The sequence below is a fragment of the Peromyscus maniculatus genome, chromosome 8, assembly GCF_049852395.1.
Source record: "Peromyscus maniculatus bairdii isolate BWxNUB_F1_BW_parent chromosome 8, HU_Pman_BW_mat_3.1, whole genome shotgun sequence".
Lineage (NCBI taxonomy): Eukaryota > Metazoa > Chordata > Mammalia > Rodentia > Cricetidae > Peromyscus > Peromyscus maniculatus.
Window position 1 is genome coordinate 102576699 of NC_134859.1, and position 18137 is coordinate 102594835.

The window sequence follows — 18137 nt, forward strand, 5'->3', positions numbered from 1 at the left end:
GTGGTTGTCAGTAGATCCTGTATGGCTTTAGTGAAGCAAGTTTGGGAGGCACAGAGGGAGGTGGCTTACATGGGTTCTGGAAGGCCCCTTTCACGCCAATTTACATGTCTGGCTAGCTCTTATGAATTAACCTATTTCTCATCATCTATATTTTGCCTCGGGGCATTTTACCTTCCTTTCTTTCTGTATTCTTACTTTCCTGCTGTCTCTGTCTGGCCAGGAGCTGGCCGCCTGGCTTCTGCTGTGTCCCTCTCTTTCTCCCTCACTCTCTTTGTTCCACTTTCTCTCGAACCTGGATTTCTCCTTCTATTTATTCTCTCTGCCTGCCTGTGCCCATATCCCTCTCCTGCCTAGATATTGACCATTCAGCTTTTAATTAGATCTACCAAGTGCTTTATCTAGGCAGGTAAGGAGAAACAGCAACATATCTTTACATAGTTAAACAAATCCACCATAAACAAATGTAACACATTTTTACATAGTTACAATAATATTCCACAACACTCCTCATTTGGTCTCACTGAGCTGAGTATCCGGACATCAAGGAGCAAGTCTGAGCTACACCTTGGGAACCTGGACAGGTGGCACAGAGACTCAGTCAACTGCTCCATCTGTGTTTGGAACAGGTTTAGTCACTGAGTTGTGTTGAAAACAGGCAGGGTGTTTTCTCTCTGTAAACTACAGACATCCAAAATGACAGTTGCAAACTTTTATGCCACTTGGTGAAGCCACATTTCCCAGATATTTGGTTAAACATCTGTATGGTTGCCCACAGACTTTGTCCTCCAGGAAACTGGGGCCCTAAAAAGAAACATGACTTATCTTGTATTTTCTCCTTCACTGGAGGCCATCAGAGGAAGAAAGGCCTAGGAAGCACTGTAGAATGTTCTGAGTAAGGGAGAACCTGAGTGGGTTCCAGATTCTCAGCTGTCCCTGCTATAAGAGGTGGCTGACCCCACAGTACCCCAGAGTCATGGTACTGCTGACCACAGTCATTTCCTCATAGAAATATTCTTTTCTAGGCTGGGGAGACGGCTCAGTTGGTAAAGAGCTTGCCTTCCTTGTAAGTACAAGCACATGAGTGTATCACCACAGCCCATGGGTTTATTATTTTGTTTTGACGTGTGTGTGAGTGTGTGTGTGTGTGTGTGTGTGTGTGTGTGTGTGTGTGTGTGTGTGTGTTGTAAAGCTGGGGCAGTTTTGTGTGCTGTAATTCCCAGATAGGAGGTAGATTCAGGTAGGTCCCTGGAGTTCCCCACTAGCTAGCCTTGTCTACTTAGCAAAGGTCCAGGGCAATGAGAAATCCTGTCTCAGACAACAGTACAATGACACCTAAATTTGTCCTCCACATACACATATGCACCAACAATGTTTAAAAACACACACACACACATACACACACACACACACACACACACACACACACACACGACACCACACCAGGGAGAGAGATAGTATGTTGTGTCTTTTGGAAGGTGTTTCTATCTTTACTGGGCATCAGAACTCTGGGCCTTCACCAGGCCAACTTCACCTCCCCCAGAGCACCTCTGAGGCCTGTTCACCCAAAGGACTGCACTGAGCATGCCCAGGAGCAGGAGCACCTCCAGAAAGACCAGGAGCTTGAAGTAGATGCTGCTCAGCAGGGACCTGCAGGAAATGAAGGAGACAAAGTAAGCTGTCACCGGGCATAGAGGTCTCAGGCTTCCTCGTGTCCATGTCCTAACCTTCAGTGATCAGATAAGGACCAACCTGGATGCAAGCAGGATGGCCTCCCTCCAGGTCCTTGGCTGGTCAAGCTGCCTGCAGGCTAAGCTCCAGCCTGGGGAAGCTTCTCCTGATTCCCACCTCTCTTCTTGAACCACTCCCTTCTCTATTTGGCTGACTGTGTGAGTCCACAATGATTTCAACTTTGGGTTTGACTCAAGGTCAGAGGGTCAGAGTTGATGTTGCTCTCCAAGGCTGCATAATAGGGTGCAAAGGCATGGTCACCAGTGTCTTATACTTCAAGGCCTAATCACAAGATGCTTTGCCATGGGCCATGAGTTACCAGGTGTTTGGAAGGGTCTACACTTGGCTGTACCTTGTGCTTTGATCTTGAAAGTGGGAGGTCTTTTGCCTCTCCCCTTGCTAGTGTATAAAAAGCCCATTGGAAACAAATTCAAGGCTGCTAGGTATTGACTCAGAGCCCTCCTCAACCTCTCCTGTGTTTCTTTTTTCTTCATCTACTTCTATAATTTCTGTCTAGTGTTTCTCAAATTCCTCACTCCCTCCTTCAAGGGACCCTGTAATAGGTCAGGTAGGAACCCCAACTCTGGTCTCCTGACAGCTGGTCTCCCAGAAGTCCTCCTCATCTAGTCTGCATTCCAGTCAGGCTGCAGGCTTCCCTGTTCCCTGATCTTTCGACCTTGGCTTCTGCTACATTCTTCACCCAGATTGCCCTGCCCAATCTCCTCACTGCCTATGTGGAAGCTGATATACATCTTAGGAGGCTTGGACACACTACATCAAGAAATGGTTGGTGGCTGCTCCTACTCTGTCACATGAATTGATACTCATGTTTTACTTTTTTTTGTTCCTTTATTATACCCCATGGAGCCTGAGGCCCTGAACAGTATTGATCCCCTATTCCCACCTCTCTGTCATCCTCATCCCCTGGCCAAGACTCCATCTCCTTTTTTGACCATCCTTGATTTCTCTTTTGGCCCAACACAAGGCCATCCTGAGCTCATGGAAAGGATCTACAACTGCAGATACTCTGTGAGTCACAGGTTGGCATGAACATGTTCCTGGAAGAGAGAAGAGCTGCCACTTGTCAGACCATGCATCAGGTGTGCTGACATGTTTCCCAGGACTGAGCTCTGTCCATGCTCTACAATCTCTTGAACTCTATACATTTCTGGATCCTCTTACGTTCTGTCTCTCCATAACTAACACTCCATCCACTTACAAAACAAATTAACAAGAACGTTTCCAAAGTACTAGGAGAGAAAGAAAATTTAAAAAGTGATCCTCAAGCTAGCTTACAAGGTGGGAGTGTTTTGAGACATGTTTGTCTACCTTAAGATTTAGTGGATAGAAAGAACACAATAGAGGTCGGAAGGGAGCGGGACTAGATAAGACTTGAGGGACAATTCTCAGGGAGGGCTAGTGAGGCGACCTCTTCCTTTGCTATAGGGGGGTGTGGGGGCTTGTGTTTTAGCTGTGTCCTTGACCTGGAGACTTGACCCCAACAGGCTGGGAAGGAATTATGCCAAAGCAGCTATAAGGTGCTGGGAATTCCTCTGGACACCTTCTAGAGTGACGAGCATAATACTGGCACAGCACCGCCCTCAGTTTCCCATGTCCTCCTCTCACGGTGGAGACCCCACACTGGCTGCTGGCAGAGTTGCATTGGAACAAGGTTTGTTTATGAAGTTGGAGCAAGAGATGATGGGAGAAGAATCTCTTCTAACTCAGAGGAGACCCAAACATGGCCCTCTGTCCTGCCCTCTGGGGGACACATGGGGAGACAACAAAGTCCAGGCTCAGTCTCTTTTGACACTCAGATAAAGATGTTGCCTTCCTGTAGCTGAGGTTTAGGAGGGAAGCCTTGGTATACTAAAAGGTAAAAGGTTGGGGAGCCCACCTCAAACTTTGACAGGAGAATACAGCAGCCCCAGTGTCCCTCTAAGATAGTCACTGAGTTTAGCAAATAAAATTACAATATGGCCCGGCCAATTTGATATTCAGATAAGTGACCTTTTCAAAATTATAGATATTGCCGTGTAATGCTTGGGATGTACATGAGCTAGAATGAAAGGTTTTCATGTATCTTGGGACTCCTGGGCATCTTGTGTTTTATTCAGAGGAGAGGCCACAGGGACAGCCCAGTGATGGAAGAGCTGCCGGGGTCCAGCTCTGCTTACCAGGTGTGGGTGTTGGTTTGAGTCCCTCCATAGTTGCCAGTGTTCTCCATGGTCGACGCTGTGGTTGTCAGGACTGGGGCCATGATTGACATTATTTTAGTTGAAGTTTCTGGAGCTAAAGACACAAACAGCACATGGTTCACTCCTGTGGACAGTCCAGCTCTGGGTATGACCTAATCTTTCCCACTAGTAACTAAGGGATTTGCTCTCCAGTCACCATCCAAACCTTCACGTTAATTCTTTTCTAAAGGAAGATGATGTGGGGAGCAAAGCAGCCCCCCTTTAAAACCCGCTTCCTTCCTGGCTCACTCATTACTGCCTGGTGTGCAAGATGCAGGAAAACTTCAGTTTTGCAGTTTCTCTCTATTTTAAAAAATATTTATTTATATGTCTACGAGTGTTTGCTTGCCCATATCTATGTGCACCATATATATGGCCACCATGTGCCCATGGTTCCATGGAGGCCAGAAGAGGCCATCAGATCCCCTGGAACTGGAGTTGAAGATGGTTGTATGCTGCTATATGGGTGCTGGGATCCAAACCCAGTCCTCAGGAAAAGCAGTCAGTGCTCTCAATCACTGAGCCCTCTCTCCTGCTCCAATTTTCTCTATTGTCTTTACTGTAGTTGTTTAAACAGACACAAATCTGATCCTTATTACTCTATCTTATGCAGAAACAGAGCTTCTGTGGCTTCATCTATTTTATGTAAAAGGGTGGTGTTGGGGGTGTCAGGATGGGAGTTTAGTTCAGTGGTAAGTGCGTGGCTAGCACACCTGAGGGTCTGAGTTCAGTCCCCAGATGTGCACAAGTGAGAATGTGCAAGACTCACATGTGGGGGCGGGAAGACAAGGCCTCCCCAACTCACCTTTATCTCAGTAGAAAACAGGGGCAGAGGAGTCAGCTGTGGTTATCTTTCCCAGTAAGACTTTTACAGTAATGAGTTCAGGCTCCCTGATTCCTGACCCTAGCCAGAAGCTTCTGGAATTTTTTCCTACCTGGGTCAATGTTCACATTAACGTTAAACATGTTATCAGGTCCAAATCTCTCAATCGCACACCAGTAAATTCCAGCATCGCTTATTCTCAGGTCCTCCATGGTCACTGTGACGATGAAGTCTGTCTGGTCATCGTTGATGGACACACGGTCCTTCTTCACCAACTGCTCTGATGCATCGGTTTGAATGAGGATCTCACATGTTCTCTGATCAGCTCCTTGGCACCAGTACTTCTTGAACTTCTTCCAGGATGACTCATAACGGCAATGTACAGTCAAGGAGCCCTGCACCTGACCTCTCAACATGTTTGGCCCTGTGATTGGATCCTGGGCAGTGGAGCAGCCTGGAAAATACAAAACCATGGACCACTGATATCCCACTCCAAGAATGGGACACAATATCCTGTGTTGAAAAGAGTTCACAACTTATCATCAATTAAGAGCAACCCCTTTCTCAAGACAGATCATCGCCATTCTATTGATCAAAGACTCAAGAAAAAATGCTCAGGGCCCAGTTACAGGTCTCAGAAGGTAAATGGTGACAATGAGCAATCATGTTTTCTGTCATCCACACCTCTTCACTCCGCAGTGGACAATAAAATTACATTTCTAACGATCCTTTTGCAACCATCTTTGTGTTACCCTGGAGCAGAGGACGTGTCAGAAGGGATTGTACACAGGATGCAATCGTGAGTTCATTTCAGTACCCATGGCCCTCAAAAGGTCCATCAGAAGACATCACATTCTGTGGCCATGCAGAGGCCTCTTCAGGGAGTCCGGCAGTCTCTAGGAGTTGTGTGTGTGTGTGTGTGTGTGTGTGTGTGTGTGTGTGTGTGTGTGTGTGTGTTACTTACATAGGAAGCACAAAATAAACAAAATAAATACCTGCTTTGAAAAAGTAAAGGAAGCCCTTCAGGGTATTAGATTCAACAATAACAACAACAATAACACCAAAGTGTGTTCCTAATGGCACAGGTAAAAAAAAGTCACTGAATGTAATTATTTCAAACTAAAATGACCCAAACAACAGAGTGGAGACCCAGATTGCAGCCTGGGAGAGCATCTTTTCAGACTATGCATTTGACAAGGGGTTCATTTCTAGACTATTTGAGCAAGAATTCAACTCAAGAGTCTACCAGCAGTCATAATCCAGTAAAAAATGGTCTACTGAGGCGCTGTGGAGAAGGCTTAGTCATGAGACACCTGCTGTGTTGGCCTAAGCATCGAGATGAGTGTGTGTTCAAGGCAACCATGTAAATGTCAGGAGTGCTGGTGTGTCCCTGGAGCCCAGCACAGAGGTGGGCAGTAGACACAGGGCATCCTGGAAGTCGTGGCCATCCAAGCCAGCCTCAGTGTCAGTGTGGACCCCTGTCTCAAAAAAATAAAGGAAGGAGTAGGGCATGGTGGTGCATGCTTTAATGCCAGCACTCTGGAGGCCGAGGTAGGCAGATCTCTGTGAGTTCAAGGCCAGCCTGGTTTACAAAAAGAGTTGCAGGCCAGCTGGAGCTACATAGTGAGACCATGTGCCAAAAATAAAATAAAATAAAAAGATAAAGGTGTGCATGCACACTTGCTCAGACCCACACACACATGAGCAGATGAACAGTAAAGAGTTCTAAAAGGATGTACAAATGGTCAATAAATAGATGGAGAAATGCTCTATTTCAATAATTGTCAGGAGGATTGATGCAAATCAGAATCACAGAGAGCCGTCATCATCCCCCAGTCAGAATGGATATTACCAAAAAGACAAAATATAACAACTGTAGATGTGTGTGTGGGACAGTGGAAGTCCTACACGCTGTGGGTTGGAATGGAAATTAGACATTGTGGGAAACAGTATGGACATTCGTCAGAAAAGCATAGAACTGCCACATAATTCAGCAGCTACACTCAGAGATAAAGCTTGTGTTAGTGAGCTTTTTGTCAACTTGACACCACCTGGGGGTATGCAAAGAAAGAACATCACCTGAGAAGATACCTCCATCAGGCAGGCCTGTAGACAAGTCTGGGGGACATTTTCTTGATGTGGGGAGGTCTAGTCCACTGTGGGTGGTGTCATTCCTGGGTAATGAAAGAGAGCAGGCTGAAGAAACCATGGGGAGCAAGCCAGTAAGCAGCACTCCTCCAGGATCTCTGCCTCAGTTCCTGCCTCCAGATTCCTGCCCATCTTGAGCTCCAGCTCTGGATTCTCTCCATGATGGACTGTGATCTGGACATGTAAGTAAACAAGTCTTCTCCTCCCCCAGCTGTTCTTGGCCATGGTCTGTATCACAGTGATAGAAAGCAAGCCCAGAGTCCAGAGAATTAGTGAGTGTACTGCAGTGATCCTTCCCCTGTGTTTCCTGCAGCAGATTCACAACAGCCATGGCACAGGATGAGCCTCGTTGTGGATGGATGGGTAATAAAGTGTGGTACATAAATGCAGTGAAATAGGATTGTAGATGGAATGAATTCCATCATTTGCATCCAGGGATGGGATTGGAGGAAGTGAAATAAACCAGACACAGAAAGACACTACCACAGATTTCTATCTATATGTGGAAGCTAAAAAGTTATTCTCTGGGTCTAGGGGATGGGGAGATGAACAGGTCAGTGAAGTGTTTGCTGCAGAAGCAGGAGAACCTGAGTTTGGATCTTCAGAACACATAGAAAAATTCAGATGAGGTGGGGTGTGTCTGTAGCCCTAAGAGCTGGGGAGTCAGGGAAAGGAGGATCCCTGGGGATCCATCACTGGCCACCTAGACTGAGTCAGTGAGTTCCAGGTTCAGTGAGAGAGCCTGTCTCAACAAACAAGGTGGAGCGGGATAAAGGTATCCAATGGTAATCTCTGGCTTCCACATATATGTGTGCACACACATATGTTCCTAAGCACATACATACACACACTAAATATTTACACATGCATACACCTCGTAGACAGATTTTTTTTCCAAAAAGCATGAAAGTTAACATCAAAGAAGTAGTGAACAGAATAGCCATTATTGGCCTGGGCAGGGTGCCAGGGAAGAGGTGGACAGAGAGAGTGCTGAGGATGTAGGGGTCGTTTGGTGAGTTGTCAACGTCTAGTGTTGTACAACACAGCTGAGAAATATGGTTGACGATTCAGTATTTCAAATTACTTCATAGAGAAGATTTCCGATGCCTCTAGTACACAAAAATGACAAATGCCTGCGGTGGAACGTCAGCTACCTAGATTTGACTGTCAAATCCTATATACATACACACATGCAGATATGACATTGTACCTGTCAATTTCTTTTCTCTTTTTGAGACAAGTCTCCCTATGTGGACCAGATGGGCCTTGAACTCACAGAGGTCCACCTACCTCTGCCTTCTGAGTGCTGACATTAAATGCATACACTACCACACCCAGCCACTATAACTATGTTTAAATACTGTGTCAATTAAAAATCAGCATGCAACTCGAAATTGAGATGCATACTAGAAATCCCAACACTCAGGATGGAGTCCAGAGGATCACAAATTCAGGATCATCCTAGGCTGCATGAGATCCTATCTCAAAGTGCCAAATATAAAGTATAAACATATTTTTAAAATAATTCATTTATCCATTCACTCAACTGCTTTTGTGGAGCAACAGGGTTGAGAAACACACTCTGGACGATTTTTGAAAATTTGTTTTTTATTTTGGCTTTTCTGAAGCACCCATAGGATCCATCAGATGCCAAAGACTTGCCTTTTATTTCGGGAGTAAGCAGCTGGTGAATGAATTAGCCTTTCCTGTTTTCCCTAACCCAGGGCAGACTCTGTGTCCTGTGCCACCACTGACTCTGTGATGTCTTAAAGCCCCAGCTACTTACCTGGGAGGAAGAGGAGCAGAGCAGGGAACAGCCACATGGTCCTGCCTCCTCTCCTGGCCATGGTGGTGACTGATGCCAACACCCTGCAAGGACTTGTGGTTCAGCCTGAATTTCCTTTAGGTCTCTCTCATTCACTGCCTTGACAACTTCTCACTTTTGCATATTTCCTGAAAGAGGAAGTCAGTCTTTGAGAAGACCAAGCCATTGCTTGTGTGGTACAGGTGATAGATGCAATGGTAGATCTGAACTTGAAAAATGGGTGGGACTTCCAAGGAGAGACACAGATAGACAGAACAGTAGAGGCAGATACAATACAGCCAATCCCGCTGCTCACCCGGGACATGAGTGAGCTTCAGCGGATCATGGGAGAGGAGAGCATGTAACGAGCTTTTCTGTAGACTGCCGGCTCCTGAATAATGACACAGAAACCTTTTAAAAATTATGAAAGCTTGGCCTTAGCCTAGGCTTGTTCCAAAGTAGTTCTTTTTTTCTTTAATTTTTATGTCTTTTTATTTTATGTATGAGTGCTCTGCATATATACCTGTATGCCAGAAGAGGACATCAAATCCTATAATAGATGGTTGTGAGCCACTATGTGGTTGCTGGGAATTGAACTCAGAATCTTTAGAAGAGCAGCCAATACTCATAACCTCTGCACCATCTCTCCACCCCCCTCAACTAGCTCTTAATACTTAAATTAACTTGTTTATATTAATCTAAATTCTGCCACATAGCTCATTACCTCTCCTCAGTACCCTAAGTCCAACTTCCTCCATGTCTGTCTGGGGAATATCCAACTCCTCAAAATCTTTCCCTGAGTTCCTAACTCTGCCCGGAAGTCCTGCCTATCCTCTCCTCTCTAGCTATTTGCTGTTCAGCTCTTTATTAAACCAATCAGTAAGGGAGGAGAAAGATACATCTTTATACTTTGTACAAAAAGATTATTCCAACATTTGCCCCTTTTAGAAATCCAATAAAATGCTCTTTCTCTAACATCAATAAACTATATACAATAAAAACAATTATCAGGCAAGAATTACATTCCCAATGTCCAGCCCATTTGGGATTTCCAACTGTGGAGAAATTACTCTATCATCTATTCTACTTGATGAGTCTGTTGTTTTGTACCTAAATCACTTTCTGTCATAACTTGTATTACTAGGCAAAGATGTCCTTTTAGAGATTAAAACAGTTTTAGATAAACAACTTAAGCTTGTATGTTTCTCAACCTTTATAAACTTTAAATCTCTTTCTGAGTTTCTTTTTTAAATTTGGTAGCAATGAAAACTGTAAAACCATAACTATCTAGTCTTTAATGCCATCAGAGACCTGAGAAGGATAAACTATTACCTGAGTAAACAGAAAGTACAGAGCAAGCAACTTCCAAAACTAAAAAATGACAGAGATGGCTGGCTACCTGGACAGTCACTCAAGATTCCTCTGCAATGTTGGAGCATCCATCTTCAGCCTTCAGGCCCAGAGTATCTGACCGACTTTTCCTGGAGCAGAAACTTTGAAGGACTGGCCTTCCTTGTTTTTGCAAAGTTTAACAGTCAACTTCTTTTGTCTCCTATTTGTCCGATGTGAACAGCATACTGTTGCATTCAAGGCAAGAACAGTTTCTTGCTCAATGGTCAGCTTTGCCACATTTGAAGCAAACTTCATGTGGAGATTCTTCAGTGCCTGTCATCTGCTTCAAATGAGATTGGTGCTGAGCAGACAGTGTCACTGTCATGAAAGCTTTATGTTATTCAACCATCTTAAATGTCATATTCTATAAATCTCTGAAGTGTTTAAAGACCACCTATCTATCTAAAATGTATCTCTGTTTAACTTTGAAAACGTACCTAATATGATGACAAGCTTGATTGTTATAGATGACTATTAACCTGCATTTCTTAATTATCCTAAACAGTTTAAAATGGTAGTTTTCAGGGCTAAAACACTACATTACATTTTTAAATGAGTTGTATAGGTACAATACCTTAAACAGGAGCAGAAACATCTATACAATATGTTGTAACAAAAATAAACTTAAATTCATATCAATACACAAAAATCCATGCAGTGTAAAATACTGAGACTAGTAGTTGCTTTTTAGTTTCAAAGTAGATTCAAAAATCTACCCTTTTACCCTATCATTCCTATATCCCCCATTTTTTCATCCCATATTCCCCTTTCTTTCCCCAACATTAGATAAAAGAGGAAGGAGGATAGAGGAAATAAAAAGGAAGAAATCCCTTAATTTAACTCTTTGTTTAGTTTCCTCCATGATCATGAACAATAATAATTTGTACTCAACCCCCCCTAAATGACAACAAACATCTGTAAAACACTAAATGACAAAAAACAACCTTCCATACCTCTCAGGAATGTGAGTGACATGTTCTTAAAATTGCTTCTTGTTGTCTGGGGGTGATGGCATCTTCAGGTGACCCAGAGAAAATTGGGACAATGGTCATGTCTTGGGAGAGCTAGTTGTATCATTGGTTGTCCAGTTTCTCTGTGATGGAAAAGTGCAGGGCTTAACTGAAATCCTGGCTAGGTGTCTGTGAGGATGGATCATCTTAGCTAGCAGCTTTGAAGTTGTCCTGTATGCAGATTTCTGAGGAAACAGCAACACAGGCATTCTGAGTCTGGATCACCCGGGCTACTAGTCTTGTCTTCATTAATGTCTGGTCCTTTTGTTCTGAAAACATACAAACTTTTAAAAGTAACATACATATCTACATTAACACAAGTATGGAATGTGTGGTATGCACAAATCATCTAAAGATGATTCTCTGTTCTATATTTGAGCAGGTAAAAGGCATCTGTCAATTTTATAAGTCTGTTTGGACTACATACCCAAACTGTCAGGAGCACATTGTAGGCAACAAGATTTATCATGGCTCATCCAGTTTCAGAGCTGTTCCCATGTAGAGGGACCAGCATATAATGTTACCTGTCTTATAGTTTTCTTGGTTCCTTCCTCATCTGCAGCCATGATTTCAGAAGATCTCCCCTGATCAAATATGATCTTTATTAATTTTGAAGGAGTCCATAGCTTTTTCTTTCCTGTGGAAAAAAAAGTATAACCTCTCCCCCAATGTAACACATTTCCTGAATTTCATTCTGAAGTTAAGACATGCTTAAAATATATATGATGATTTAATTCAGCAGTTTTTTTACTATTCATTGTTTCTCCACAGTAGCTGTTTTTTGTTCATTAACATTTAAAATATTTGAAGTAAATAAAGCACTACATAATGTCTAAATGCCCTGTGTATGGCATTTCCCATTCTTACATGGCTTATTCTGTTTATATTACTTTACTCTCTCTTTGAAGACTTACTTTATTATTTTCTAAGTATTTAATTTTTTCCCTATGGCTCTCTACACCCATTTAATTTTCCTTCTTCAGCACAAAAGAACATTTTCAAACATCTTGTACCTGTTCAGAGATTTTCTGTCTGGCCTTGGTTTTCTGCTTGCCTGCAGCATTTCTCTGACAGCATGAGCTAAGCCTTAAAGGGCCCCTGTCATGACAGACTGGACAGGAAGGGATGATTGTATTCAACAAGCACCCACAAGTCTGCTGGGGAGACTGTGGTTTTGAAACTTCTTTTCAGCTTTCTTAGGAGGGTGACTGCAGTGACAAGGGAGCACAAGGCAGCCCAGGCTAGCCCAGTGGTGACGGGCACTGCAGAAGGCTCAGCCTGGGGCAGCACTGCTATGAACTCAGCAGCGATTTCTCTGGCCAGGGACACCTGTCACAATGGCCACCTGGGCCACAGGTATTCCCTCAGAGACAGGGAGAGTTTGGGTTTGAGACAAGGTCTCATGTAGCTCAATCTGCCTTGATCCTCCTTCCTCTGGCACCAAACTGCTGGGATTCCAGGCATTCATCACCATGCTCAGTGTTATGAGGGGCTGAGGACTGAACCCAAGGTTTCATGAATGCCAGCAAGCACTCTACCCACTGAGATGAATCCACAACCTCTTGTGTTGTTTGTATAAGACAGAGTTTTACTGTGTACCCCAAGTTGTCTTCAAACTCTCTGCAGTGTGAGTCTCCCAAGTGTTGGGAATCTGCAGTTGGTTTAAATCCAGAGGACAAGTTGTAAGTGTCCATAGATACAGGTACAGAGTAAGCCTGGTATCAAACTTTTGGGAGGAAAATTTAAGCATACACACACACACACACACACACACACACACACACACACACACACACACATTTAATCTTCATTGCCCACTTGCCTGGCTTTGAAATCACCTAGGAGAATACCCTGTAGGTGCATCACTAGGTTGTGTACAGGGAAGTTTGAATGAGGATGTTGGCAGTTCTAAGAACTCTAGGCTGAGGTCTATATTCTGTCATACTCATAGACTGGCACTGCCCCAGTTGTCATCAGAGAGCCGTTATCCAGTAACTGGTGGAAACAGATGCAGAGACCCACAGCCAAGCATTGGTCCAAACTTGGGGAATCCTGCTGAAGAGAGGGAGGAAGGATTGTACCAGCCAGGGGGGACAAGGACATCACAAGGGAATCCCCAGAAACAACTAACCTGGGCTCATAGGAGCTCAGAGTCTGGACCAACAGCAGGGAGCCTGCATGGGACCAACCTAGGTGATTTACATATGTGTGACAGTTGTAGCTTAGTCTACTTGTGGGATTCATAGCAGTGGGATCAGGGGCTGTGCCTAGTGCTTTGGATGTCTTTTGGGAAACTCCTCCTCATACTCGGTTGCCTTGCCCAGTCTTAGTCCAAGGAGAGGAGCTTAGTCCTAACTGAACTGGATATGCCATGCTTTGTTGGGATCCATGGGAAGCCTGCCAAACAGAGGAGGAGTGGGTGGGGTGGATAGAAGTGAGGAGGGAGGAGAGAATAGGAGGAGTGGAGGGAGGGGAACTGTGGTCAGGATGTAAAATAAACAAAGTTAATTTAACAAAGGATGCTGATTGAAGGAAAGATTAAGAAGACACTGCCATCTACTGGCCTAAGCCACCTCAGAACAGACACCACAAGGGGAAAGAAGATTGAGCCTGATAGGTAGGTAATAGGAATTTTAAAGAATCTGCAGCCAGGACATTAAACTGCTACAGAAAAGGGTTGTGATCTAGGACGGTCTCATTGCTTATTAGAAGGACAGCAAGATCTGAAGGTGTGACACCACACACGCCCAGTCACAAGGCAGGCAGAAGAGCTGACTCTGCCCTGCTGACTGTTCCCTTCCTCATTCCCACACGCCCATCTGTGCACCTTAGGTCAGTCCCCATGCCTGCTGGGAGCACCATATGGCACAGGCATACACCCACAGCTCTCAAGTCTCCATCCTCTGGTCAGTGGTCACAGACTAGCATCTGAGGTTCTGCACGGACTAACAGGCATGTTCTGGTTTGCTCACAATAATTCAAGGGAAATTTGTCTGTGTAAGTTGAACTGTGGGTGCTCTGTCCTTGGTTCAGAATCCATATTTTAGTGGCCTCATCCTTTCCTGGGCTCTAGGTAATGTCACATGTCTTCCATTCAAATGAGTCTGACTGGTTTTTGACAAAAGCAAAAGCAGTGTGGAAAGATGGTGTGCTTAACACACACTGCTGAAACATTTGGATATCCACACCTCAGAAAACTAAATGCCTAGACCTGCCCCCCATTCAGAACAAGAAATCCCTATTAAATCATGATTCATGAGTTCAAAGGTTGACAAAAAGCTACAAAACTCAGGCCTTTTGGCTACTAGCCTAGCCAAAAAAGCAGTGAGCTCCACTTGAGGGAGAGACCCTGCCTCAAGGAATGAGGTGGAGAGTGATATAGCAAGGCAACTCACACCCTCCTGTGACCTCTGCACACACACACACACACACACACACACACACACACACACACACACACACACACACACGAGTTGGGGAGGAGTCAATAAATATAGTAGATAGATGCTTTAAAACTGTATAAAAGTTGCAACAAATACAAGGCTGCTATTGATTTTTATAGACAATACCAAACATAACCTTTAAAAGAAAATTTGAAGAATTGTGTGTCATCAAATCTTTAAATGTGTAGTCTAGGGGGATGGGTAAAGTGCTTGTCATGTAATCATGAGGACCTGAGTTCAGGTCCCCAGCACCTTCCTAAAACCTGGGAACAGTGGCACACATCGGTAACTTCAGCACTGAAGGTGGGGGAAGCAGAGCCAGGGGACTTAGAAAACGGACTTTCAGCAACATTTCTTTCGTTTTTAAAGTTTTACTTTCTTTTTTTACATGTGTGAGTGTTCTGCCCACCCATATGTATGTGTAAGTGCAGTGCCCACAGAGGCCAGAAGAGGGCGATGGATTCCTTGAGCCAAGTTCTGAGATAACAAGTGTGGGTACTAAGAGCTGAACTTAGCTCCTCTGCAAGAGCAGCCACTTCTCCTAACCATTGAGCCATCTCTCTAGCTCAGATGGGGTTTTCTTTTTAGGAAATGATTGGCTAGTCTGAAGGTGTGCATAGAAGAGGACCCGACCATTGTATACAGACCTCCTGACATCCACAAGAGTAACATGACATCAAGACTTGAGACTAAAGCTCTAGCAATGAAACAGCAGTGGACCTGTTCAGAGCTGAGAAATTAGACAAACCACACAAACCAGAGAAGCCAAAAAAAAACCAAACATATTCAGAATCAGTGTCTTCCTCAAAGTGGCCGGCATTGCGGGGCACTGGGAAGATGTGATAAGTGTTCAATTAATTGAGAGGAAAAAATCGATTATTAGTTCAGCCTTGATGGAAAAACCAGTAAAGAGCAGACACGGTGGTTCAAACCTTTAATTCCAGCACTCAGGAGGTGAAGACAGATGGGTCTCTGTGAGTTCTGGGATAGCCTGGTCTACATAGAGAGTTCCAGGCCTTCCAGAGTTACAGAGCAAGGCCTTGTCTGAAAAATATCAGTTAAAAATTGGTTAGGCCGGGTGGTGGTGGTGGTGGTGGTGGTGGCGGCGGCGGCGGCGGCGGCGGCGGCGCACCCCTGTAATCCCAGCACTCAGGAGGCAGAGGCAGGCGGATCTCTGTGAGTTCGAGGCCGGCCTGGGCAACCAAGTGAGTTCCAGGAAAAGCGCAAAGCTACACAGAGAAACCCTGTCTCAAAAAAAACAAAAAAAAAAAAAAATTGGTCAAGGACATACTTACTCATAAAAGGAAAAAATTTTAAATCCTTCACAAGGACTAGGAGGATGGCTCAGTGGTTGAAGATGCTGTGTGAGCCTGGGGCCCAAATCCAGTTCTCAGAATCATGTGGAAGTTGAAGGAGAGACCTGATTCCACAAAGATGTTCACGGACTGCCAAATGTGTGCTGTGACATGCACATGTGTGCACACACAACACAAAAATAATAAATACCAATAAATAAAAATGTAAGATATAAAATAAAAATGTTTACAAGAAACATAAAAAAAATTAATTTTCAGGATATCACCTCCATTTCTCTCTGTTGTTGTTACTATCCCCCCCCCTTACTCCTCCTCCTTTTTTTCATCCTCTCTGAGGCTTTGGTTTGTTTATTTAAAAATTCCCTTATTTGTTTTTATGTGCATGGATGTCTGTGCATCTGTGCATGTCTTTGCACCATGACAGTGCTCACAGAGGCCAGGAAAGGGCATTGGATCCTCTGGAGTTGTAGACAGTTGTGAGCTGCCATATGGGGGCTGGGTATCAAACCTGGGTCCTCTGGACGTGCAGCCAGTGCTCCTAACTGCTGAGCCATCCCTCCAGGCCCTGCTTGCTCTTGGAGACAGAGTCTTATGGAGCTCAAGCTGAACTGGAACTGACAATGTAGCTGAGGATGACTGAACTCCAGAACTCAGGCCTCTACCTCCCAAGTGCTGGCATTACAGACACGTGCTTGGCTTGGTATTAATAATTTCTTAAATGAGAGGCAAAATGTATAATCAGTAGACTAATTTGGTTCATTATAATTAAAAGCCATTTATCAAAAGATATAAAAAAAAAAATGTGGCTGGGGCGGTAGGTCAGTCAATGAAATGTTTGCTGTGTGAACATAAGGACTTGAATTGGATCTGCGGAACCCACACAGAAAGCAGGCCTTCAGGACACATGCTTATGACCAAGTCATCCATCTGTGTTCTGTTTCATCACAAACACAGGATGGGGGAGGGTGGGAAGAGGAGGAGGAGGGAAGGAGGCAGAAGAAAAGGAAAAGGATGCTCTAAAGAGTTTAACCGCAGAGGAAAACGATATAATAGTGTGCTAACACAGCCAGCCAGAGCAACACAAACAAGATGCACGTCACAGTGTCAACACATCAGTGTGCATGGACCTCCAAGACACAACGATGTCAAATGATAAAACCAAAGACTTAGAAATGAGGCCTGCCAACTGGGCATGGTAGCACATGCCTGTAATCCCAGAACTAGGAAGGCTGAGGCAGGAGGATGAGGAGCTGGAAACTAGCCTGGGCTACACAGTGAGACCCTGCTAATGAAAGAAAGGGAAGAAGGAAGGAAAGAAAGAAGGAGAAAGGGAGAGAGATATACAGACAGACACACAGACAGATAAATAGTTAGACAGAGGAAGAGGGCTCGGATGCATCTCTGTGACAAAGTGCTTGTTCTGCATGTCAGGCTTTGGATTTACTCCTGAACACTGAGGGAAAGAGTGGACACTGGTACAGGCAGCTGGTGCGGGTGGGTGAATCTCTGTGAGTTGAGGGCCAGCTTGGTCTACATAGCGAGTTCTAGACCAGGGCTCCATAATGAGACCCTGTCTCTAGAAAAGAAAGTATAACTCTGTCTATATAAAAACTCCAAACAGAGACACTAAACAATACACCCTGTGCAAACCCATGTTCATGTATGTGACAAGACCTTAAGGCCAGCAGAAAAGAAATACCAGGTTGAGGTTGTCACCGAGGAGGGTAGAAAGCAGGAATGTGACGTCAGAGAGGAGGATCGTCAGTATGGACCACATTCTATTACTGTATCTGGAGGAGGACACAGTGCCAAGTATCTTTCCTTGTGAGGTGTATCTATTTATTGGACATGTTGTCAAACTGCCTTCTAAATATCTATATCCATAAACTCTGATTAGTGCTGTCCTCAGCCTGGGTAGGAGAAGCTTCCCTCTGCTGTGGTCTCAGTGCTGAGAAAATGTGACAATTGAGTGATCAGCCATAAACAGGACATCTATATCAAACCCTACCCTTCGTCACCCCAAGGCACCTCTACGCTACCAGAAGGTGCCTTCATCATACCCCACGCAACCCCATTCTATCCCAAGGCTCAGGAACATTATGGAAGGAAGAAGGAGAGGAAAGCATTCAACAGCCAGAGGTGAGGAGGTGAGTGCTGTGAGATGCTGGGATCTGGCTGAGGCATGGTCACTGCACTCATGACACTGTGGCTGTGGTCACCTGTCCAAGACCAAGAC

General features: G+C 44.5%; 1 protein-coding gene and 1 long non-coding RNA gene across 2 annotated transcripts in view; one reads left to right on the plus strand and one right to left on the minus strand.

Moving 5' to 3' along the window:
- Positions 1-928: 928 nt before the first annotated feature.
- Positions 929-5514, plus strand: LOC143267038 (uncharacterized). The gene is made up of 2 exons (XR_013041966.1): positions 929-1063; positions 4992-5514. It is a non-coding gene; the product is annotated as an uncharacterized LOC143267038 (long non-coding RNA).
- Positions 1126-18137, minus strand: part of Cd300lf (CD300 molecule like family member f) — a 134350-nt gene continuing 117338 nt past the window's right edge. The window contains exons 4-5 of the mRNA XM_076543702.1: positions 3906-3989; positions 1126-1647 (exon numbers count right to left, since the gene is read on the minus strand). Coding sequence (XP_076399817.1) covers positions 1488-1647; positions 3906-3989 — 244 coding nt within the window. The 3' untranslated portion in view covers positions 1126-1487. The remainder of the gene's footprint in view (positions 1648-3905; positions 3990-18137) is intronic.